Source organism: Gobius niger (genome assembly GCF_951799975.1).
Source record: "Gobius niger genome assembly, chromosome: 14".
NCBI classification, from domain to species: Eukaryota; Metazoa; Chordata; class Actinopteri; order Gobiiformes; family Gobiidae; genus Gobius; species Gobius niger.
The window spans coordinates 23,237,943-23,263,445 of NC_136865.1; the positions used below are offsets into that span (position 1 = coordinate 23,237,943).

At 40.0% G+C, this 25,503-nt stretch overlaps 2 protein-coding genes across 4 annotated transcripts; one reads left to right on the plus strand and one right to left on the minus strand.

Annotated features, from left to right (window-relative positions):
* Positions 1-752: 752 nt before the first annotated feature.
* Positions 753-8,410, plus strand: fbxl6 (F-box and leucine-rich repeat protein 6). 2 transcript variants are annotated; one of them, XM_079570954.1, is made up of 11 exons: positions 753-919; positions 1,147-1,236; positions 2,320-2,749; positions 3,018-3,176; positions 3,256-3,319; positions 4,803-4,934; positions 5,001-5,108; positions 5,188-5,301; positions 5,683-5,911; positions 6,693-6,933; positions 8,255-8,410. In XM_079570954.1, the coding sequence occupies exons 2-11, from the start codon at positions 1,176-1,178 to the stop codon at positions 8,379-8,381; spliced, it is 1,665 nt and encodes a 554-aa protein (XP_079427080.1). In that variant the 5' UTR covers positions 753-919; positions 1,147-1,175; the 3' UTR covers positions 8,382-8,410. The 2 variants fall into 2 exon arrangements, with proteins under 2 accessions (XP_079427080.1, XP_079427081.1); XM_079570955.1 differs by having other exon boundaries at positions 1,151-1,236.
* A 453-nt stretch (positions 8,411-8,863) lies between these two features.
* Positions 8,864-24,952, minus strand: eppk1 (epiplakin 1). Of its 2 annotated transcripts, XM_079570843.1 has the most exons (4): positions 24,889-24,952; positions 17,312-17,380; positions 16,946-17,000; positions 8,864-16,255 (listed from the first exon to the last, which is right to left on the minus strand). In XM_079570843.1, the coding sequence occupies exon 4, from the start codon at positions 16,247-16,249 to the stop codon at positions 8,945-8,947; it is 7,305 nt and encodes a 2,434-aa protein (XP_079426969.1). In that variant the 5' UTR covers positions 16,250-16,255; positions 16,946-17,000; positions 17,312-17,380; positions 24,889-24,952; the 3' UTR covers positions 8,864-8,944. The 2 variants fall into 2 exon arrangements, with proteins under 2 accessions (XP_079426969.1, XP_079426970.1); XM_079570844.1 differs by lacking the exon at positions 16,946-17,000 and having other exon boundaries at positions 17,316-17,380.
* Positions 24,953-25,503: the final 551 nt, after the last annotated feature.

A 25,503-nucleotide genomic window follows, 5' to 3' on the forward strand; every position in this document is an offset into this window, starting at 1 on the left:
AAAATAACATGAAAACATGTTCAACAACTTTGTGTAAATGCACATGGTAAGTTTTTAAACTTACTCAGATTAGCCTCAATCACAACTTCTTTGTCACACAATGAATTGTCATCAGCTTCATCCATGGTTAACTGTCAGAAGAGAAAAACAGAAAATCGAATGTATGTTAGTCTTCAATATCTAATAAAATATCATTTATAATTTTACAAGATTTAGGATAAAACATGTCTTTGCTTTTAGCAATGCACACTAGAGAACATGCAGATAAAAGTTGAATAAGATTAAAGAAAAATCCCACAATGTGACAAAATAATGTTTTAAAGCATCAATATAATTAACACTATCTTACTCAGCTTCAGGATGAATTTTATTATTAGTAAATAACATCGAAACCAACACGTGTGCTAACAAAGCTAATGCTACAATTTCACTTCAAGCTACTGTTAGCATGGCTGGCTAACTAAATAGTAACACAAATCACGTACAAAATTAAAATAAAACAGTAGAATTAATAATTTGCTACATTTATTACGTATTATTAAGAAGCGTGCCCTTGCGTAAAGTTTTAAAATGTGCATTATATTATAAAATAGCTGCCCTTACAGATGAAAACGTCCCACAACACGACCAACACGAACAGCGTAGCGTCGCTTAGTCGCTCCGGTCTGCTGCGCTGTGATTGGCTGGTTTTCCGGAAGGCGGCTTTCTGTGATTTTTTTCTACCAATCACGTTTCAGGGGGTCGCGGTGCATTGTGGGAGGGTAGCGGCAGTAGCACCAGGGTTTGTTTGTTTGGAAATCCCAGCTGCTGCTATGTGTGAATTTTCATCCTTTCTTCAATGGTTTCAAACAATTAACGTATATCCTGCATGAAAACCCGTATGAATAACGGCTCCGGTAAGGCGGACCTTGTCGATCTGGTGAGTCAGGGTTTTCTACATGCATTTCTCAGCTGATGTATGATGATTTTGTTAGGCTAAATTAATTACGAGATATGTTTGTTGTCGTTTGTCTTCCCTTTGCAATCTGCACTGAATACTTGACTGTTAAAAGCGTATCGTTTAACGTTGCAACATGTACTAATGCTCTATGATCTCATTTATGAATATATATCTCCCACTTCCGGTTTTTAAATTCTTTCTTTAAGCTAGCAGAGAATTAGAGAAGTCAAAGGTGATGGAGTCCACAGAAGAAGGAAAGATGTCTGGCTCTGGTCAAGGATCCTCGCGTGATACAGGTAAAAGATAATAAAGATAATAAAGTAAAGTGTATGGGGTCTGATTAGATCATAATGTGATTAATGCTGCTAGAGACAGCAAATAAAGATGAAGCTCTAATTGAATTGAAAGCTCTGTATTGTTGTTGAGAGACATGTGAGAGAAAAAAACCCACATGCAGCATTATAGTGATGTCAAGATTAACCTGGCACTGAACAGGCCCCCGTTTTTCCATACTGAGATATGTTCTTACCTGAGCTTAGACGAATTGATGCGTACCTGTCTGGTCTTTGTGCGTGCCCTCAGTCACACAAAACGACCAAAGATGTTGTTAGCATTTGGCCTCTCCCTGTATATTCCTATGGCTCCACATTGGGTGACGTTTGAAGCTACCACACTCTTCCACGGGCACGTACAATGACCCGACAGGTACGTATCAACTCGTCTAAGCTCAGGTAAGAACATATCTCAGTATGGAAAATGTATTCCTTTAGATCCCCAAAACATAGGAAGTCGGCGGCAGGTTGAATAATCCAATGTGCAGAGAGCAAATTGTGTCAGTCTTTATGATAATTGCATAACGTTGCCAAAGGAAGAGTCCCAAAAGAACCATGTGCAGCTGCGTTTGTGATGTCGCGTGAAAGGGAAACATCCGAGCACATGGAAATCATATAATCACATAAAGTTTTGCTTCTTTTTTGTAAATATTTACTGCTGTAAAGGTTATGAGAAATTATCCGTATTTTCTCCCTTAATTTCAATAATTGTGAATCAGCGTAAAATCGCAATATTTCGTCTAACAGTAAAGGTGACTCCAAAATTTTGAATCGTGACATCCCTATGACGTTGTATACAGACACACAAAAAATCTGTCTTTTGCAGAATACACACAAATGACTAGAAATTTTGATATCTGAATTTTCTTGTCACATAATGTTAGTGTTTAGTCACAGTAAAACAGAGAAAAAATTCACTCTGTAGATACGACATTTGCCGCACACACCCCCAATTTTTTTTTTATTGCATTGGTGACATTTCAAGAACTACAATGGCGTGAAAAACGTGGCGCAATTTGGTCTAACCTGATTCTTCTCCTTGTGTAGGTAATGCTGTGTCTTTAAAGAGAAAGTCTGAGGCAAAACCAAAGAAAGGAGGGAAAAAGCCCAAAAAGACTCGGGCTGCTCAGCTGGGTTATACGGTGCATCAAGGAGAGGACATGCTCCTCATTGTGTCCAGCAGCAGGTCTCAGTATGAAGATTCGAGATGGATTAAGCCAAAAAAAGGCAAGAAAAAGAAGAAGCTGGTTAAAAACAAAAAGGGATCTGTCCAGACGAAGAAGAAAAAGACGGTTCGCCCAAAGCCAAAGCCTGTGAAAAATGACTCCCTAATAGAAGAGGAAAAAGAGGAGACTGCTCAGCTTGTACCACTTGACGCATCTGACAACCGATGGGGAGAGAGTTTGCCAGAGGAGGTGCTCGTACACATCTTTCGAAAGATAGTTGTCCAAGACGGAGCTGTGCCATTTCTCTGCCGGTAATGTTGCAACGCACCCTTGTAGTTTTGACATACATTTGCTGCTTGATTGCAAAATGAAACAATGGTGGTAAAGTGGCATGTAAACAAAAGGCTTAATAATATTTCCAAGTGTGGTTAGTGAGGAAATAATTTGATGTCTTAATGTAGTACTTTCTTGTGATCCCTCATACTCATTTAAGGACCAGAGGAGATTGTTCCTTCAGGGCTTGGGGAGCAATAATAATTCTGTGATTCTGGTTTGTTTATTAAACCACTTCTTGTGTAGAGCGGCCAGAGTCTGTCGATTGTGGCAAACTGCAGTGTCCAGTCCAGTCCTGTGGCGCAGTGTTACTATCGGCTACTGTTGGATCGAACCAAGGAGGAGCCAGCTGCCCAAAACGACGACAAAGATAATGGACACCATCAGCTGGTTGGCAGAAAACCGGTACAATAACAATATTTTACTAAATCCAAGTGCTGTGTCTGGGTCAGTTGTTGTAATGGCATTTTGTTTCGTTCTGCAGATTCACTCAACTGCAGGATTTCTCCTTATGTCACTGGATACACAATGTGGATCACGCAGTGCAGGTAAGTACTGAATAATCCCCCCCCCCCCATGTTACACTGCAGTGATTAAATGTTCTATCTTCAAAGTTGATTCGTTTTTTGACGCAGCAAAATCTGAACACATGTTTGAAAATTGACAAATTATGACCACACTAGAACTGGTCCAGAACTAAATTAAAATGCAGTTCTTAGTCTGCTGCCGGTACCACTTGTGAGACTGCACTGAACGGCGCAAATTCCTTGGAACCACTTGTTACAAAGTACAGATGTAGGGACAAAGTTATATCAACATTAAATTCTTTCAAAGAGGTTTTTTAATACACTACTGCAAAAGGATAGTACAGTGTGGCTTTTGTCATAATGTGTTATTTTTTGTTATTACTGTGTTTCTGCGTGGCATTAAAAAGCATCAAAAGTCATTAAATTAATTGCGCCAAAATTAAAAGTACATTATGCAACTATTCATGCAGGGGAAAAAAGTAGATATTTGTGCATATTTGACCTTGTAGTGACCCAGCAGCTGTATGAATGATCAGCGTGGCGCCTTTACTTTCCATCCCAGTGGTCTCTACAACGCTCCAGAATCAATTGTGTTGTAGGTTTTCTGGTGAGAAGGTCCGTCAGCAGAGAAAACCTTCCAAGCAATTGATTCTGGAGCGTCCTAGAGACCACTGTTTGTTTTTTTACATGAAAAGTTGCCTAATGCACCTTTTAAGTAGTCTCGCCAACCAGACTCCGCTTCTTTACAGAAGAGGGTCTGGCAACACTCCATTGCGCGCTTTCAAAGGAAGTGACGCAGCGATATGGAGCCTACCGACCAATCAGAGCAGCTCCCTGAACGGGCGCCACGCTGTTGCGCCTTTGTTTTGTAGTTTTTCAACACAAGCAACCACTTCATGTAATGCTCTGGTATGCTTGTATTCTTAAGTTTTTCTGAGATAAACGACAGAAGTCATTTACTGAACTCCGTGTGGCAGGAGCGCCATTGTTAATGTCCGAATGACGAGAACTTTCTTGTCGCTGTTTCTGTCGTCACATTCGCTGTGTTCTCATTGGCTGCTATGCGCTTCGGTCGTCCCACATTAGTCCCGCCTCAAGCAGTAGCTTTCTACGACAGGGTCCCCAGACTAATCTCCTGTTTATTAATTAATAAACATTGGAGATTAGTCTGGATTCCAGGCTACCTTTTAAGGCCTTAAATGTCATTAAAAAGCATTAATTGGATTCAAACTGGTGTTAAATCTACATATGTACATATACATTTTGGTGTACAACACATTCAAACTGTTCATTCCTAAGTTCCCTGTTTTGTCCAGTTTGCTTTTGGATAACAAAATTCCCCCTCATTCTTCTGTTTGATGGAATGTTTACAAATCTTTAGAAAGGAAATATTAAGGGTTTTTTATTGTACGTGGCATTAAAAGTGTTGTATTTGGGCATTAGCATTAAATTTGACTTCCTGCTACCTGTCTAAACCCTGTATTAATACGACCTATATTTCCAGGTTGTGTCCCAGTCTTGCCCTCACCTGCGATCTCTAAAACTGTCACACTGCTCAGGGTTCACAAAACAGGCCTTTGACGGACTCGGTCTTCACAGCCATTCCCTGCAGAGGATAGATCTCCAATATTCAGAGGTAAAGGGCATTGGAAGGAAGTGCATGCAAATTTAAGTTCTTGATCTCATATCTCTGTATATTCAGTTTCAAGTTGAAGGTCTCCTTGACTTCCTGGAATCTAACGGAAGCCAGATCAGAGAAATATTGTTCACTCACGGACAGAAGATTGACAGAGTTCTGGCTGCCTTCAGTGTAAGGCCATGTTAATATCCTTTTAGCATAAATGTCCCATTTAAAGTTGAAACGCATTTAATTGTGTTTGTTTTTCCAGAGAGGCTGCTGCCCGAATATAGAGTTACTGGAAATCAATAGAAAGCTGGACACTAAACTGTGTGAGCTGCATGTGTGCATTCAAGGGCTGCAAGTGGCATGCCCCAAACTCAAGGCAAGAGTTTTTAATTTATGATCATTTATTTACGTTTCATTGTGCTTTTTATTAGACTGATTTGGGTGAAATATCTGAGTTGAAATAATCGATATGCTATACACTTATGTATGGCAGCAGTAGATTCATCTATTTTTTATTGTCTGAATGTACTTGCATGTAGATAGATAGATCTTTATTGTCATTGTACAAAATAAAACGAAACACTGATAGAGCTCTCAAGTGCATGAACCCATTCTCTACCTCATTCATTCCAATAAAATAATCAGAAAAGTATAAGAAACACTGTTACTGCACTAGGTGACAGAGGTACTGCTCTTAAATTATCGGTTCCCACAGTTGACAAATGTTTTTAATCACCAAAACATTGCCTTTCGACAGACTTTTCGAATGTTGAACCTCATCCCCATGAACAAGACCATGCGCGGTGTGGAGGAGTCCTGTGGCTTTCCGCTGCTGGAGGAGTTGTCTTTGGCCACAACATCGTATTCCTTCACGTCTGACAAAGACCTGCGCCACATCCTCTTCGGGTCGACCAAGCTCCGAGTCCTGGACCTCAGAGGATGCTCCAGGATCACACCGGCGGGACTAGCTGCTCTGCCCTGCTCAGGTAGTCGCACAGAGGAACTTCATACAATGATTTGATGTGTAGTTGTAATTTAATCTTGTTTGTTTGTGGTGTTGCCACATCTTTAACATCCTTACATCCATCTATTACTACCCTTCAATAGTAGGTTTTGTAGAGAAAAAGTATCAGTGAGTTAACTTTATTGCCATTTGTACAACATTTAAAGCACAGACAGAAAAGCACAATGTTATCCCATTTATCGACTTGACGTGCATTAACGTCAAGCAAAATCAAAAACTTTATGTACATAAAAATGTATTAGTGAACATGAACAAAGAAATACTTCAGTAAACGTAACCACAAAATCGTAAGTGATACAAACACATCCAAAAACTGTATTATACTAAAGGATTTGAAATATTTTGGTTTCTATGGTGTACCCCAGATGTGTAACAGTAGGGGGCAGTAGAGGACAGGAAAGGGACAGTCCTGGGAAAGGTCAACAGCCTGGTGAAGGAAGCAGCCCTGAACTAGAATGCAGAAAATCATTTGCAGTATTAGCATCACAATTTGTTTTTCGTAGTTGATTCATGAACTCACTTGCCTTTGATGTAAACCCCAGATGTTTTCCTCCAGAATGATTTACCACATACAAATCTTCACTTGAGATTCATCAAAATAGAGATTGCTATTTTGAATAATTGCCCAACTCTAATTAGCATAATATATTATACTCTTTACTACTGTATTCTGTCTTTTTCTGCTCCAGTAATTGTCACTGTCTCCTTCACTGTCTGACCTCACCACCTCCTCTCTCTGACAGACCTGGAGTGTCTCTTCTGGGGGCAGTACTTCACCAGCAGCGTTGGTTCGTCCTTGCTGCCTAAAACCGGACTCCATTTGCTGACGCAGAAGTGGAGCCAGACGCTGCAGCAGCTGGACATCGCGAACCAGCTCTTCACGGAGGAGGACCTGGAGTGTGCCGTAAGCTTCCTCTCTCAGGCCACAGGCACACTGCGCTCTCTCAACCTCAGCGGCACCAGGATCACGCCGGAACCACTCAGGTACACCGGTGCAATATTTAGTAAAATACGCATGTTTCTCTAATAACTCAGACTCATGAACGTAATAACCTGTGCAGCCATTTGCACTGCTCTGTTGCACTATGTGGTCACTCAGATCTGCTGCTAACACTTAATGCACCTGCACATCTGTGAATACACTCACACTGTTGTTCTATGTCAAACTGTTGTTGTCTTTATCATATTTTAAATGTATTCTTCTTATGCAAGCCCTTATATGAATGATAGAGCATAAAAACCTAAAACTATCAGACTATAAGTTATGTGTTTCATGTTGCACAATTAAACCATTCTCATATTCTGATATTCAAATCAATGGGAATATTTACTGATAACCCTTTTCTCACAAGTTTTATGTAAGTCAGTGCTTCCCTATGAATTGACTGAGACTATGGTGGTATAAGCAGTCCATATTAATATTTATTTATTTTTATTTGGTGTAAAACTGCTGCTTTTTGCTTCTATTTTATCTTTAACAAGTCAATTTTGAACAGCATAGTATATAGTACATTTTCAGTGTTTGTATCAATACAATGTTTCTTATCCTGATAAATTTCTCAGCTTATTTAGCCACCAGTCTGTCAACTCTGGGAAACACTTGTATGTGAAAACCATGTAAAAACAGATACACGTATCTTTAAATTGGATTAAGTTTAAGTTTAATGCTTTTGTATAGCCCAATATCACAACAGAAGTTACCTCACAGGGCTGCACCAAACATTAAGGGAATAAAACAGAGCAATAAATATGACAACTTAAAGTTCAGGTGAAGATTAGATTGACCTGTAGTTTATTTCAAAGCTTTTTTTCCAATTAGAAAAGATAAATATTTATTGTACATAAATTGTGTTTTGTGATCTTTACATGTGAGATAATCTGTTTGTAGCTTTTAGATCAGTGGTTCTCAACTTGGGGGTCGCGAGACAAGTTGAGGGGGTCACCAGAATTTTTATTAGCATATAATCTAATATTTTATTGTAGCATGTGTGTGCTATTTTACCAGAGAGCCATTGTTTGAACGTAATTTGATTAATTTTACATTAGCCATTTGTTTTTTCCATTGTTTTTTGAGAATTATGTAGACTAATGTGCCTATTTCTCACGGTGTGACCAGGTCGGGGGGTCATGAACCCAATTAACTGTTATAACGGAGGTCGTGGCTCCAAGGTTGAGAACCACTGTTTTAGATAATGCTGCAATTGTAATTGTTGCCATTGAATTTGGTGTTTAAGTTATTAACTTACACTTCCTTTTTACTCAGCCCTCTCAGTCATTATATAATGTGTTTACTTTATATTTACAGGGCACTACTTGGACAAACAACACTAAATTACCTCAACCTGTCGTCCTGCCGCTACCTCCCTCGAGGCCTGAAGCGAACATACAGGGGTCAAGAAGATATCCAGCAGCTTCTCGTCAAAATTGAGTAGTAATACAATTCTGTGCTTCAGTTTGAAGTTTTTTTAAATTCTTAAATACTGTTCTACATGAAACTTTTTGTTAGAAAAATGAAAATAAAAATGAAAAAAATATAATATCAAGCTGAATTCTTCACTGTCTTATTATTTTTCTCCACTAGAGGTTGCTGCTCTGCAAAGTCTTAGGTAAAGGACAGTCTGGACACAAACAGATGTTGATATTTCTGAGTTGCAGGGAGGAGTCTATTTTCCACATCTTAAATAATCACAGAAATCATGTGCACTACAGACAATTTATTTATTTTAAATTACAATATGTTTTTAATATTCAATATCTACTAGTGCAACTTTGGACCCAAGAAGAAACCATACACAGACTAGACGTTGCATAACACCAAATATAAAGGAGCTTCCAGTGCAGATATAAACATAACAGAGGCAGGCAGAATAAGATCAAAAGAAATTATACTGAAAATTATCTACGTCCTTTAAAAAAAAAAAAAAGTTTAAAGGTTATTTTTATCACATTAGTGTATCCTATTACATATCAAAGGTTATTGTATTTTTGCATGGTTTTATTTCTTATTTAGTGGAAGCAAGCTCAGTCCAGTTCTGGGATCAATGATGCACCTCTCAACCAGCTGGAGATAGGTCAGGTTTTCGTGAGTGTTGGGGTCAAAGAACCCTTTAGTGTCATCATCTGCGTTAGACAATGTCTGGTTCATTTTTTCATCAAAGTATCCTCTTTCGTAGGCCACCTGCACAGGCACACGATGGCTGTAAACTGGGTCAATGATGCCTCCAGTGGCGATCTGAGCTTCAAGCAGGCGGATACCATGATCTTTGACGATGAGGTCTTTCTGGAGCGCTTGGAACAAGGAGATCATTTTTTCAGTGTATGGGTCTTTATATCCAGTCACTGCTCTTTCTGCCGATAACAATTTCTTTTTCCACTCGCTGCCAACAACTCCCTGAGTCACAGCTTCCTCCACTGAGAGCTTCTTGTTCTTCACAGGGTCAATGACAAAGCCAGTAGCAGCCTGTGCTTCCAGCAAAACTAATGAAGTGCCTGGAGTCAGAAGGCGTCTCTGTTTGGCCTCATAGATGCTCAGTGTCTCTTGGCTGGACTTCAGATATACCCCCGCGATGCTGTTGGTGCCTTCAAGATATTTTCGGACAGAATCCATCTCACTAACTTCTTCAACTGTCAGTTTTCCAGTATTAAGATCTTGGTAGAGGTCCTCATTGATAATCTTTGACTCCAGCAGCTCAGTCACACTGACGTCCTTCCTGATCCCATGAAATTTAGGTGCTTGGTTTGTCTCTGTCACAGTTGTGGTGGTGATAGTTGTAGTAGTTGTAGTGGTGGTCTTCTGTTGGATTATTTGCAAGAGAATCTCTAAGAAGCGCTCAATTGTAATTTCTCCAGACTTGAACTGTTTCACCAGCTCTCTCCTCTTCTCTTCTGTGATGTATTTGGAGTAGAGGAGCTCCCACACAGACACTGTGAGGCCTTTGTACTTTCCACCAGCTTTATTGGTTGTTTTTGATTTCAGAATAAGTTTAGTTGCTTCATCAACAAAGAAGTAAAATTCTCCTTTCTGGGCAATAACCAACAAGCTCAGTCCAGTTCTTGGATCAGTAAAGCACCTCTCAAGCAGCTGGAGATAGGTCAGGTTTTCGTGAGTGTTGGGGTCAAAGAAACCTTTAGTGTCATCATCAGCATCAGACAATACCTGGTTCATTTTTTCATCAAAGTATCCTCTTTGGTAGGCCACCTGCACAGGCACACGATGGCTGTAAACCGGGTCTATGATGCCTCCAGTGGCGATTTGAGCTTCAAGCAGGCGGATACCATGATCTTTGACGATGAGGTCTTTCTGGAGCGCTTGGAACAAGGAGATCATTTTTTCAGTGTAGGGGTCTTTATATCCAGTCACTGCTCTTTCTGCCGATAACAGTTTGCTTTTCCACTCGCTGCCAACAACTCCCTGAGTCACAGCTTCCTCCACTGAGAGCTTCTTGTTCTTCACAGGGTCAATGACAAAGCCAGTAGCAGCCTGTGCTTCCAGCAAAACTAATGAAGTGCCTGGAGTTAGAAGGCTTTTCTGTTTTGCCTGATAGATGCTCAGTGTCTCTTGAGTGGACTGCAGATATACCCCCGCGATGCTGTTGGTGCCTTCAAGATATTTTCGGACAGAATCCATCTCACTAACTTCTTCAACTGTCAGTTTTCCAGTATTAAGATCTTGGTAGAGGTCCTCATTGATAATCTTTGACTCCAGCAGCTCAGTCACACTGACGTCCTTCCTGATCCCATGAAATTTAGGTGCTTGGTTTGTCTCTGTCACAGTTGTGGAGGTGATGGTTGTAGTAGTTGTAGTGGTGGTCTTCTGTTGGATTATCTGCAAGAGAATCTCTAAGAAGCGCTCAATTGTAATTTCTCCAGACTTGAACTGTTTCACCAGCTCTCTCCTCTTCTCTTCTGTGATGTATTTGGAGTAGAGGAGCTCCCACACAGACACTGTGAGGCCTTTGTACTTTCCACCAGCTTTATTGGTTGTTTTTGATTTCAGAATAAGTTTAGTTGCTTCATCAACAAAGAAGTAGAATTCCCCTTTCTTCACAATGGAGAGTAATATTAGACCAGTGTCTGGATCAATGACACATCTCTCTATTAACTGAAGGTAGGTGAGATTGTCATGAGTGTTCGGGTCAAAAAAGCCTTTAGTGTCATCATCAGGATCAGATAAAATATTGTTCATTTCTTGATCAAAATATCCTCTTTGGTAGGCCACCTGCACAGGCACACGATGGCTGTGAACTGGGTCAATGATGCCTCCGGTGGCGATTTGAGCTTCAAGCAGACGGACACCATGATCTTTGACGATGAGGTCTTTCTGGAGCGCTTGGAACAAAGATATTGTATTTCCAGTGTAGGGGTCTTTGTATCCAGTCACTGCTCTTTCTGCCGACAATAGTTTGTTTTTCCACTCTCTACCAACTACTCCCTGAGCCACAGCTTCCTCCACAGAGAGCTTCTTGTTGTTAACAGGGTCAATGACGAAGCCAGTAGCAGCTTGAGCTTCCAGCAAAATCAGAGATGTACCTGGAGTAAGGAGGCTTTTTGACTTTGCCTCATATATACTCATGACTTTCTTTGAAGACTCCACTCTAACTCCTGCAATGCAGTTTGTGGCACCAAGATACTTCTGAATTGATTCCATTTTGCTGACATTTTCCTCCGTTACCTCGCCTTGAATAATCTGTGTGAAAAGCTCTTTAGTGATAATTTTTGATTCATAAAGTTCACTAGCAGACACTTGTTTTCTCAAGCCTTTGAATTTTCTTTCTTTTGATGAAACTTCTGTGATGATAACTGTAAGGATTTCAATTATCTCCTCAATTGTTATGGTCCTTGTCCTGTATTGCTTCAAGAGTTGCTTTCTCTTCTGCTCAGATATATACGCAGAGATTAGAACCTCCCATAATGTTGTGGATTTGTTCTTAAATTTGCCTGCATCAATAGTGACTGTTGTGTTTTTGAATGCAAGCTCTATTTGCTCATCTGTGTGGAAATCCGGATCCTGTTCTTCATATAGAGGCAACAGAAGAAGGCCGGTCTTTGTATCTTTCTCGCACTTCTTTATCAGCTCACAGTACGTCACCTTGTCTTTGGTATTTGGTTCAAAGAATCCCTTTGTATTCTCATCTGGGTTTAGAATAGCCTTGTTAGTTTCATCATCAAGGTACCCTCTTTTGATAGCCACTTTAAGGGGCAATCTGTGACTGTGAATTGGGTCAATTATTCCTCCCGTGGCAATCTGTGCTTCAAGAAGACGGATACCATCACTTTTTGGAATCAGTTCCTCCTTCATTGCTTCAAACAGTGATATAGTTGAGTCTGTGTATGGATCTGTGTAGCCAATGGCGGCTCGTTCAGCTGACAAAAGTGTCTCATGTATGTCTGGGCCAATCACCTCTTCTCTAGATGCCTGATTAACTGTCAAGATTTTATTTCTAATAGGATCAATAATCCAACCTGTTGCTGCCTGAGCTTCAAGTAGAACAAGAGCAATGCCTGGTGTCAACAAGTCCTTCTTCTTTGCTTCATAAAAGCTCATAACTTCCTGTGATGGATGCATTCTTATTCCAGCAATGGATCCTGTACCTTTTAGGTACTTCATCACCGATTCCCAGAGAGTTACTTCTTCAAAGGTGAGCTCCCCCTCCTGTATCTTTTTAAATGTTTCTTCATCAATAATTTCACACTCCAGTAGTTCACGTGCAGACACTTGTTTCCTTAGACCCATCACTGTTTGGGGAGTTTCTGTCTTCTCTAGTTTTTCAATAGTACTGATTACTATTGTGATAATGGTCTGTGTGGTCATTGTGCCTGTCCTGTATTTTTCAATAAACTCATTGCATTGGTCTTCGGTAAAGTACCTTGAGTGAATCAAGTCCCACAGTGACACTGATTTTCCAGCATGACACCCCACTTTCACATCTACAGATATTTTCTCAAATTCGTGCCTTATCTCTTCCAGGGTGTACACTTTGGTGGTTGTGTCTTCTTCTTTTGGCTTGTCACTCAATGGAAGCAGGTATAGTCCGGTCTCCTCATCTTTAACACATCTTTTCAACATCTCAAGGTAGGTGAGGTTTTCTGAAGTCTTTGGGAAGAAAAATCCCTTTGTGTCATCAGTTGAGTCATTAAGGATTTGGTTCATTTCCTCATCAAAATAACCTTTCTTGCATGCAACATCAAGGGGCAGGTGAAGACATTTCAGAGGGTCAATTATGCCACCAGTTGCTATCTGAGCCTCAAGCAAACGGATACCATGTTGTTTTACAATTAGATCCTTTTTGATGGCCTGGAAGAGTGAAATCTTTTCTCCAGTGTAAGGATCAGTGTAACCAGTCACAGCCCTTTCTGCGGACAACAGCTTTTCATACATCTGTGGGTTGATTAGATTTTCTCTGAGGGCCTCCTCCACAGTCAGCTTTTCATTCTTCAAAGGGTCAACAATGAAGCCAGTAGCTGCTTGTGCTTCCAGAAGACAGTGGGCTGTGCCAGGGGTCAGTATGCCAATACGTTGGGCTTCATTGATACTCAGCTTCTTATTGGATTGTTCAAGAAGCACACCGGCAACACAACTCTTTCCCTGAAGATATTCTCTTGCGCTGTTAATAACGTCTTTGCTAGTGATCTTTCCTTCAAGTAAACAGCTGTATGTCTTTTCATCCACAATTTCAAGATCCAAAAGCTCCACAACAGAGACCTTTCCTCGAAGACAATCAAAGGTCATTCCCTCTTGCTTCTTTAATTCTTTGGTGCGAACAATCTCTAGAATTATTGTAATTAGCTCTTCAACCTGGATTTTCCTGGATCTGAATAACCTGAAAAGCTCTTGTCGCTTCCTCTCAGAGATGTATTCTGAATTGATCAGCTCCCACAGTGTTGTGTGCTGGCCTCTGAAACGACCATATTGAACTGTAACAATGGTTGTTGAGAAAATTTCCCTCATGTTGTCGTCAATGTTAATTTTTTTGGTTCTGCCTGTCAGTGGCAGCAGAGACAGACCTGACATGGGATCTGTTACGCATCTGGCCAGGAGCTGCAGGTATGTCAGGTTTTCCTGAGTGTTGGGGTCAAAAAATCCTTTGGTGTCATCACTTGGGTCAATGAGAATTTGGTTCATTTCCTCATTAAAGTATCCTCTTTTATAAGCCACATGAACAGGGATCCGAAGACTATTTACTGGGTCAATAATGCCTCCAGTGGCGATTTGTGCCTCAAGAAGACGAACGCCATGCTCATGAACGATGAGGTCTTTTTGCATGGCTTGAAATAAAGAGATCTTTTTACCATCATAGGGATTTCTGTATCCAGTGACAGCTCTTTCTGCTGAACGCAACTTTTGACAAACATCTGGCCCCACAATCCTGGCCTTCACAGCATCATCTACAGAGAACTTCCTGTTTCTAATGGGATCGATGACGAATCCTGTAGCGGCCTGTGCTTCCAGTAAAATCAGAGCTGTTCCAGGCATCAGATATCTTTTCTCCCTTGCTTGATAAATTGTCATTATTTGAGAGTTGGGAAGAAGGACACCAGCGATGCTGGTGCTCCCTTGTAGATACACATTAACAGTTTCATCTTCTGTTAAATCTTTCACTGTTTTTCTGCCCTTTTGTAAATCATCCAGCACTTCTGCAGTTATAATGTCTGCTTCCACAAGTTGCTTCCCAGTGACAGTTTCTCTGATGCCTTTGAAAACCACTGTAGTGTTTTTGACAGACTTCTCAATAATTTCTAAGACCATTGTCACAATTGTCTTAATGTTGAGTTCACCATCTTTATATTTCTTAATGATGTCTCGTCGCTGGTGTTCATCAAAGTATTCAGACATTAGCAGCTCCCAGAGGGACACAGTTAGGCCTGCATATTTCCCACAGGTCACATGCACCATCTCTTGTTTGAAAGCCAGTTTTATTTCATATTCGATGAAGATAAAGTTGCTCCCACCTTTTTTGTCATGGAGAGGAAGGAGACACAGCCCAGTAATGGGGTCAATGACACACCTCTCCATCAGCTGGAGGTAAGTCAGATTGTGTTCTGTGTTTGGGTCAAAGAATCCTTTAGTGTCATCCCCAGAGTCATCCAAGGTGGAGTTCATTTCTTCATTGAAATAGCCTCTTTTATAGGCGACTTCAGTGGGGAGCCTGTGGCTGTTGACTGGATCGATGATCCCACCTGTTGCAATTTGAGCTTCAAGAAGACGAATACCATGCTCCTTTACAATGAGGTCTTTGGTCAGGGCTTGAAACAGGGATATGGTCTCGCCTGTGTATGGATCTTTGTATCCTGTGACTGCTCGCTCTGCAGATTTCAGTTTTGCATGAAACTCTGGACCGACCAGCTTGTTTTTAATGGCCTCGTCCACTGTGTACCTTTTGTTCTCCACAGGATCAATCATAAAGCCCGTGGCAGCTTGGGCCTCCATTAAAACAAGTGCAGTGCCAGGCATCAGTATGCGGCTTTTCATGGCGTCATAGATGCTCATTCTTTGGTTGTTTGAAAATAATGCAATCCCTGCGATACTGCCCTTTCCCTCTAAATACTCCTTCACTGACTCCAGGAGCATGACATCCTGAGTGGTGGTAATGCCTTTTTGCAGATCATCAAATATTTCTTTGTCAATAATCTTGGACTCGAGCAGTTCTGTTGACGAGATCCCTCTTCTTAGACCTTTAAAGGTGATGTAAACTGGAAACAGCAGCAAGCCTGTGTCTGGGTCCACAATGCATTTCTCCATTAGACTTTGATAGGTGGTGTTTTCTCGTGCGTTGGGATTGTAAATCACTTTGAGCTCTGACATCTGATTATTCACCAAATCTTTTTCATAAAGCCCTTTTTGGATACCCTCATCAATTGACATCCAAGTCTCCTCTAGGGGATCGTAAATACCTTTAGTAGCAACCTGTGCCTCAATTAGCCTCAGGCCATACTCTTTCGTGACTAGATCTTTTTGCATCGCTTGGAAAATGGATATTGGTTGGTTAGCGTAGGGGTCTGTATATCCTTTGAGTGCCTTTTCTGCTGCTAAGAGTTTCTCTTTCATCTCTGGCCCAACGATCCCTTCTTTGACCGCCTCAGAAACTGGCAGTGTTTTGTTGGTCACTGGGTCTATTATCCCCACTGTGGCTGCCTGAGCTTCAAGCAGAGCTAAAGCCGTCGCAGATTTGAGAAGCCGTTTCTTCATGGCTTGATAAATCGAGAGCTTCTCTTTGGCTTTTTCCAGATAGATGCCCGCCACTGGGCCTTGGGCGTCTTTGTAGCCATTTGTTTTCATTTCTGTGTCATCAGTGGAAGCCATCTTGAGCTAAAACACAAAAAGAAGAGACCCCATATTAGGTTCTGCCAAACTAAGCTTCTGTTTTCTGTATTCATGGAAAATGTTTCTTGATTTAAAAGTTGCATGACACTTTGACACAGTGTATGTTGCAATACAAATTCCCACACTTTTTTTAATTAAAGCTCCTGGAACAACAGGTGTTGTTCTGGTGCATGTTGTGTTGCCTAGAGCTGTACTTCCATTTCTGCTGAGTTTGACTGAATTTTTATGACAACAATATAAGCAATGTCTCCACTGTATGTACCTTTCACACAAAAATGCAATCATAGAAACTGTTGTGATTATGTAACTTAGCCCTGCAACAGTTTGGCCTTTATCCAAGTTGATGGGAAAGGCTGCTCATAAAAAGAAAATTCACATAAACAATGGATTTGAAAATTTTAACAAGCCCTTTACATAAATATTAGCCAACGCCGGAAAAAACTGCGTAATTGAAGTTTGTGCAAGAGCGGAGAAAGTGTTCTGTCACGAACTCTGGTAGGTATGTGTCTCATGCTGCTATTTTTATTAATAATAGACATAGACGCGGAAGAACAATAAGAAAACAATGAAGGCTTTCACGAACTACATATTTGTTCTTATTTGCTTTGGCAGTTGTCAATGTAGACGCGAGAGCAGACTGGACACACTGGTTGTATGTCTTTAAGACTTAAGTACCTCTATGCAGTGTGTTGGGTCACTGGGCTTGTCAAAGGTGAATTGGAAACTTCTTCTTTGTCCTGAAAAAGGAAGCAGAGGTTTGTTACTAATCAAGACTTGGATAGTTCTTGAGATTCTTATGTCTTAGAAATGTCTTAAATATATGTAGAATTTTTAACATATGCTTTTTATCTTCCATTTAATCTTCTTGCAACCTGTTTTCTATGTTTTTTTCTTTTAGCCGCTTTCATTTAATACTGACCACATCAGGCTTTCGTAATAATATACAGTATCGTACATGGTTATGAAACTATGCCTGATTGGTGTTACTAAATGCTAGTTGTATGTATGGTTATATACAGTATTAATAGTTACATATGAAACATACCTTTCAGTTTTGTCAGATCTTTGGATCTTTCCTGACCTTATGTTGAAACCTCTGGCACACTGCACCTGCAAAGAAGACGCAACCAAGAGTTTATTATCTCAATCCCACTATTCGGGATGTGTGACCCTTGATTCAATAAGTGGGTGAGGAATAACTCTGAGCTTCAGCTGCACAAACGTAGTGAAAAGATTACGATTTTTATGCAACTTGCACAGTGACTTCTGTTATGGTAGACCTTCCAGAGCTACTGAGTTAGTGCTCAAAATTAAAAAGTCAGTGAATGAAAGCGCTGTAATGTGGAGAAATTTAAAGCATCCAATCATTAACAGTGTGTAATTATTTATTTTTATTAGCTTGTGCAATTGATTTATTAAGGCCATCATCTAATTAAAATCTAATTGCCTTCTTTTCGTGTCTATAAAAGCGTGTTGTCTTTGTCTAATTATTAATCCAACAACTGAAGCTCAGTGCCTTGCAGGTTCTTTACTGCTCTGCCATGTGACAAACAGTCATACAGTGGCATGACATGAGTTTGCACAATGTGAGACGAGATTGCTACACTTGATAAATCCACGTAAAAACTTTGATGGCTGGTTGTAACAAATCCAGATGTGTGTGGAAAGAGGAAGCTGTGGCCTGGCTGCTGATTGGTCGGTTTCTTGGGGAGACTTTGCGAAGGGTGATGTCATTGTGGAGTGTAAGGTAACGCCAGAGGAAAACTGGGCGTGTGAAGGAACTCAGGCATGAAACTCTGGCTCACAGTTAGAATCACAAAGGAACCACTGTTTTGTATTTTCCATTGGAAAGAAACGGCCGGGTAATTACTCTTCTTCTGAAATACAAATGTTGCCTGTATGTCTTGTAAATAATGATTATTGTTGCAAAAGGTAAAGGCAGTAATAGCAACTCAAGTATTTATAGCCACAATACCATATAGTACTTGTTGTAGCAATCAGCCTTATGCTGGTTGTCATGTGATATTATTTACAGAGCCACCATGTTGTGATAACACGCCCTTTCATAAAGTATATTTAATATTTTCTTTACAATATGCTGTTACCGCCAAGGGTCATGATCATAACAAATGTTAATCTGAATTAGAAAAGAAAGTGCTTGTCTCGTTGGCAATAAGATGTTTTATCTCATCTAAAATTAAACCAAATTTACTCAGACTTTTGATTTAATCTCTTAATTCAAGTTAAGATGATTAGTCTTTTTCCAGTGTGTGAAATAATTGCTCTATAAGCCATTCTCAATATCATTATGTTACGTGTTTTATAGCTTCGTGACAGATTGACACCTGATTTAACTAACTATTATTGTAACTATTCCTGTTGGGTTTAGGTTCGCCACAGAGTCCAGATCTTAACACCATTGAGAATCTTTGGGACGTGCTGGAGAAGGCTTTGCACCGTGGTTACACTCTCTCATCATCAATACATGACCTTGCTGAAAAATAACGCAACAATGCCTCTCATTAAGTATATATATTTTCTTTCCAATATGCTGTTACCGCCAATGGTCATGATCATAACTAATGTCCCCATTACTGCAGAAAATCTGAAATAAACAATAATATAATTTTAAGTCCATTCAACTCACTGATAAAGTAACCCTAGTGTGTAATCATCACAATAAAAGCTTTGTCCTCAGCCATGTCTTAACCTCTCAACCCAAGCCTGAACCAAACACATGGTCTCCAGTTTGGCTTCATCCAAATCTAAAAGCTTCTTGGGAAAAGTGACGAAAATGTGACAAAAACATAACGATGTGGGACCAAAAGCCAACAAAAAGAGCAACAGAAATGTGACTGAAGTGATGGAAATGTGACAGACATGTAATGGAAACCCAACAAATAAGTGATGGGGAAAATTTTCAAAAAAGTGACGACAAGGCGAGGGAAAAGATCCATTTCGATGAGTTTTGTAGGGCTTAGCTTTCAAATGAGGTGTTAGAAAATGAGGTTAAATCCACCATCAGAGCCACTGTCACCCCTAAAAAGTCCACTCCTTGCCTCTAAAGGTACAAATATAGTAAAAACCATCTATAATGCCTCTGGTCCTAAGTAGAAACATTTGCTGTAGAAAAGAAATACTGTTCTTAAGTAATACTAGTAAAACATTTTAATTGCCTGTAGTTAATGGTCAGTTTGAATTGAACTCTTTAGCATTTAAAATTTTTCATATCTTGATCTTGACAAAACCTTTACCTACTTTCGAATTGACTCAATGTTTTATAGACCTTTCGCTTTGACTGTGGCTCTTATTTGCTAATCATGTCATAAAGTCGAAGGCACTATCAAGGTTGAGGTTCACACGAGGATGTATTACTATCACGGTGCATTTCAAGAGGTCGTTTGTGGTCTCGTAAAATAATTCGAAACAATACTTTACTCAGATGAAGTGGTTAAAGTTTTTACTAGGGTGTAATGTTAAGTATTTGTACAGCAACTACGAATACTTGTTGGGCCTGACAAACAAAGCTGCGAGTGCACGTGCCATTCTATAGGGTGTTGTACCTCGTCTATCATTAGAAACTGCTTGTGTCGCTATTCTGTGGCTTGTTAGTGTTGCTAAGCTGATAGATATACAAGTTATTCTTATGGCCTTTTTGAAACACGCTTTTTAAAAAACGATTTATCATTCTTATTATGAGTCATTCTATGCAAAGCTATTTCTGCCGTATGTGCTCCTGCTCCATACTTTACCTGTTTCATCAAGATCTGCTTATTAAGAGAGACCTGATACTTAACTGAGCAAGTACATTCATTAAATTTGCTGGGACTTGCATCTGTATGGGTGAAAGTCGTCTACCCACATCTCGGTATCTGCTTGCATAGTCCTGCTAATTGTTGAGATAAGGATGCTAATGTAGTGACCACTGTGTTGTATTTCCATAACTTTGCCTTGACACATTTCAAGAACCGTGCCTTAGGTCTGCCAGGCTCTATGCTCATCTTTACATATTGGCAATTTGTGCCTGCATTTGGGCGTGATAACTTTATTTAAAGGCACACTGCTTAACATTTTGGACTATAGATACAGACGGCACCTCTGGAATCGCCCATATGGTCATGCTTGAAAACAGTTAACGGGGAAAACAATTTTGAGAAAAATCGAAAACCTTCCTCTAATTATTCAAAAAATACTTTAACAAATGCTGAATTATGAATATAATTTTCTACCAAATAAAGATACAAAGACATGGAGAGGAGCAAAGTGGTTCAACAGCCCATAAATACATTTAAAAAATGGAGAATGCTAACATGATGCTACATGTTAATGCTAACGCTAGCTAGCGCTTGCTATGACTGCCGTTTTTTCACTTCTACAGAACAATCTGCTGTGAGACAATATCCATAAGGGCCCAATTTACACTTGACTTTACTTATGTGTGATAAATAAGTTCATATTCCACCAGAAAATGGCCAAAAAGAGTGAAAAATTGTGTTTCCCAAAAGATTATATTTTCCCCCTCGGCGAGGCCACGCCCCCTTCTATGACGAGATGCCGTCTGTATCTATACATGCTTTTCGGTCGGTGACTTTTGCTGTTATGGCGGCCATTTTGAATACCGAAGTAGAACTGTGCAGTATTACAAATGTAACTACTACAATAACAACTGTAATGTTGCTACTCCGGATATATATGAAAGACAACTGATCGACAGTGGCATTTTTATGTACTCGTAATCACTGCTCAAGAAGATAAGAGTAAAAACACGGCCCCAGAGATGCACGTTTATGTGAAGAAACCAGTGAGTTAGTGTTTAAGCTGCTCAAGATGTTAGCATGCTACCGGTTAGCATTTAGCTTCAACAGCTCACAGAGAAAGCCCTGAACCACTGGATACAACATGTGACAGAGGTCAGAGCTGAGCTGTTACTGTAGTATTTCCTCAGTGTTTATACATGTGCTCATCGTGTTGAAGCCATTGACAGTTGATTGATGACAGTTGCTAACCGGTAGCATGCTAACGTCTAAACACTGACTCACATTAACGTGCATCTCTAGGGCCGTGTTTTTACTCTTATTTTCTTGAGCAGTGATTACAAGTACATAAAAATGACACTGTCAATCAGTTGTCTTTCCTTTTCATTCTGAGTAAAGATATTGTTACATGTAGTACTGCATAATTCTAATTCGGTATTCAAAATGGCCACCGGAACAATGCGTGATGTCATTGGAAACGCATGTATACTGTTGAGATCAGTACAAAACATGCTCCTAATGACCAGAAATGCTATAGGGTTCGGGAATGTCCACAGTTACCATGGAGATCCGCCATCTTTACAGCTGTTAGCACACATTTCCATAGACTAACATTAGCTAAAAACAGTATAAAAAGTGGAGAAAATAGCCGTGGAACAACTCTGTTAGCGGCCGAGTTACTGCTGGTAAAAACTTCTAACTCACTGTGGTCTCCAAGTGTTTTAATGCGAACAATAACTCCAGTATTTTAACATTTAAAATCTCCATTAGTTTACAATTTGGGCTCATCCCATAATGCTTAGCGATATGACGTCACATTCCCGAACTCTATTACTGCAGTGGGAAACCAAAGAATGGATTTGGATGAGAACATCACTTGTTTAAATCTCAAATTCTGCTGACTTTACTCAGATCTCCATGGAGACGAGCTGGAGACGTCCCCACTCCCGGTAAAGTCATTTTCAATGATGAAAATATGCCATAAAATAAAGGCTTGTATTTCAATTTTACGTTCTACAGAGTTCATGCTGTTATTTATTTATTTATTTTTTTCATAGACATGGATCAGAAAATTGCCTTTGATTGCAACCTCTCTACGGTGTGCAGTATCATGATTCACCAAACATCAAATTGACAGTTTTTCATTGAAGCTAGTATGTTCATCATAAAAAAGAAAACTAGAATTGACTATACATCACAAATCCATGAAATTGTATCTGTGTTTAAAGATGTGTTATTCAAATGCCAGTATCAAAAACATGTGAGAATTAAAGAATATCTAGAAAGTTATTTTAATCTAATCACTCATCAATTTAAAAACTCAGTGTTTCACTTTCTCTGTCTGCACTAGACAAACTTATATTACATGCCTTTGATATGACTCCGTCGCTCTCTTATCACATGCAATAAGACGATCGACTTGTTATATTTCACACAGCCAATATAAATCTTCACACGCCCTCAGCACTTTCATCTTTGAGCGAGAGCCAAAAGTCATGTTTTTGATCTCGCCCCGAAGAACTGGCGAGGCCTCAATCTCCAAACGGGAGTCAAACCATGTTAATCAGTGAAATGGTAAAAGGCAAATTTATACAGAGCCTTTGTACCTGCTTTAGGCACTCAAAGCGCTTTGTATCAAGGAACCACTCGCCCATTCACACGCACATTATATAATAAAGATTCTGTTGAAAACTATTACTACAAAAACACAGCTTATAACAACTTGAAAAAAAAAAGAAACTATTGCGCTTTTTCACATCGAATTCTTAAACGAAATCAAGCTGGAAAGTTGTTTTATCACTTTGTAATTGTCCTGTCCTCCCCCGTGTCTCTGTGATTTAGCTCTCGTGTAAAAGCGTTTGTAGTGGGCGGGGCTTGGTCAGATGATTGACAGGTGGGATAGACTTGCTGCCTAAGGGAAAAGACGGTTTCCTTCACCTTTGGGCGACTCTCACTGCTGTAGCTTTGTTATCAGGCAGCATTCTTTCTCACAATGACCGCAACACGACCAAGAAGGTTTACACAACAGTTAGTGACAAGGATAATTAGGTTTATACTGTACTGTGTGTGTGTATGAAATGACCGGGATAGCATTTATATTGAGCTCACTTTGCATGTTGATGGGCCTTGTCAGTTTTGAGTTTTTTATAGTGCTGTATTATAATTTCCAGCCATTGGGCGTCTCATGAAAGCAAAACTTGTCATCCACCACTTTTCTAAGCACTTTCTTCACAATCATTAAAAACGTAGCTTTAAAGTGGGTCATTGTGCCCACGCTCTACTTTGATAAGAGCCGTTACGTAATCTTGGCTTCGACAGCGATTCACGTCTGCACAGCTCGGTTTCAGATGACATCATAAACTTGTAACATTTCAGACATGGGCAGGTCTAAAATCCTTCATAAGCTTTTTTTGTTTTGTTTTGATGATTGATTTATTTCCCAGGGAACTGATTATTGTCATTACAGGGGAATGCTTATATGAGATAACTAGCAATGGAAAATAACATCTTTAGAACTAGATTAAGAACATGGAAATCATTGAAAGTGCTGGATATTTCATTTTAGGCTGAATCATATTAGTAGAGTAGAAAACCCTATAGAGAGAAGACCAGTGGGGCATCCAGATGTTTAGCCATTCTTTAAACCAGAGGTACGCAACGTCAGGCCCGGGGGCAAAACCCGGCCCTCCAGTACAGAACCCTTGCCCCTCAAGATGATTTTGAGAAACAGTATTATACAAACCAGAGGTACTTTAATCGTTTTCAAGTTTAACCTTAAGCACATTTTCTCCAGTTTAGCTTTACCCAAACCTCAAAGCTTCTCGACTGGAGCTTACAGCCTAGAGGTGTAAACGCCTCATTTGAAAGCTAAGACCGACAAAACTGATCTGTGATTTTTGTTGTGTTTTTGTCGCATTTTTGTTGTTTTTTTGTTGCTCTTTTGATGTTTTTTTAAGACGTTTTTTAGATTTGGATAGGGCCGAACTGGAGAGAATGTGTTCGGTTAAGGAAGGGGGTTAAGTACTGTAAAATATGAGAAATACTGTCAGTTATTTAAAGGGGCTGGATGCAAGTTGGCCATTTTATACTCACTACTGCCACATCAGGTCTTACGTGTAACTGCAGCTTCTATGCAGGATTTTAGAGGCAGTTGTGGTGAACAGGTCTGAGCTCATTCTACACATTAGGACATAAGACAGTAATTACAGATTATTGCTCTGAATGTAAATGTACCACTAAGATTAGCCTGTTGTTGTTGCATTGCTCCTGTCTCTCTCTCGCCACTACAACTGAAATGTCCACACAAAACTACTCAAGTCATTTCAAACATTCCCGTGATCCATCTTTGTCACAGTATTGCAATCAGAAAGGTTATCCGTCAATATAGTACATACAATTTTAATACCTTTAACCCAGTCGGGATGCCACGCCACATGCCATATTGCACAAAACGTGAACCGCGGTAATTCCCTGTAGGTTTAAAAAGACATAAATCATCTTGCTCACTGCTCTGATAACCTGTGTGTGCCAACCTTCACCAAACACACACATCATCTCTGACTCCACTGTAAGACTGGCTCTATAACAGTTTCATCTCATTGAACTTCCCACACGACTTTGGACGAGACCAGGCCGCTACTGTTCAGCCACTTTTCCTCTTAACATCATCGGTCAAAGGTAATGTTAAGGAATGTTTGCTTGGCTGTTTTATCTGTAGGGAGGTGGCTCTCGCTGCTTGTATAAACTGTGAGCATAAAAACTTTTTATAGTCCAAAAAATCCCAATACATTTCAAGCATTCAAGTCATTTCACTAAGAAATCTAGCAAATCAAGGCATGTTTTTGTCCATTTCAATCTCCTTACCTGTTTCTGTGCGCGTGGGCCCACTTCAGTGTGATGTCGTCCAGGGAGAAGAGAGTGAGAGATCCCGGCTCACTCAGAGTTGTGTTCTCTCTTAAATACTGTCCACTGTTGGGACGTCCCACGCAGGCCAGGCTACGCCCTCCTCCACCTCTGAGCGCGTCTACAGCGGATCCTGCTCAGGGCTCAGGATGCCACAGATTCCTGCACGCTTCCTCTAAATCTCTGTCTATTGTGAAGGAAAAACAATGAGAGCAAACGGATCGAGCTGTTTTTACGGCACCGCATTGATTTTCAAGTGTAATAGGTAACATGTTGGGTCATAAGAACTCGTTTTGAGGCTTCATTTATATGTCCTATGCAAACATCAAGATAGCCTGTGTCCATGGGGTCTGTAGAGAAGATATTTGAAATGCATGTGGTTCTTTTTCCAATTTTAGTCCCTCACAAAGCGAATCTTCACTTGTTTTAAGCCATAAACTTAATCACAGTTGCAATATTTTATTTCCAGTCGTTCAGCCTTACGGTGTGGCTGATTTTGAGTGGAGCTGTTTTGTTTGACTTGATAAAAAATAGGATTACCACCTAATGAAATCATCACTTACCACAACACTACCC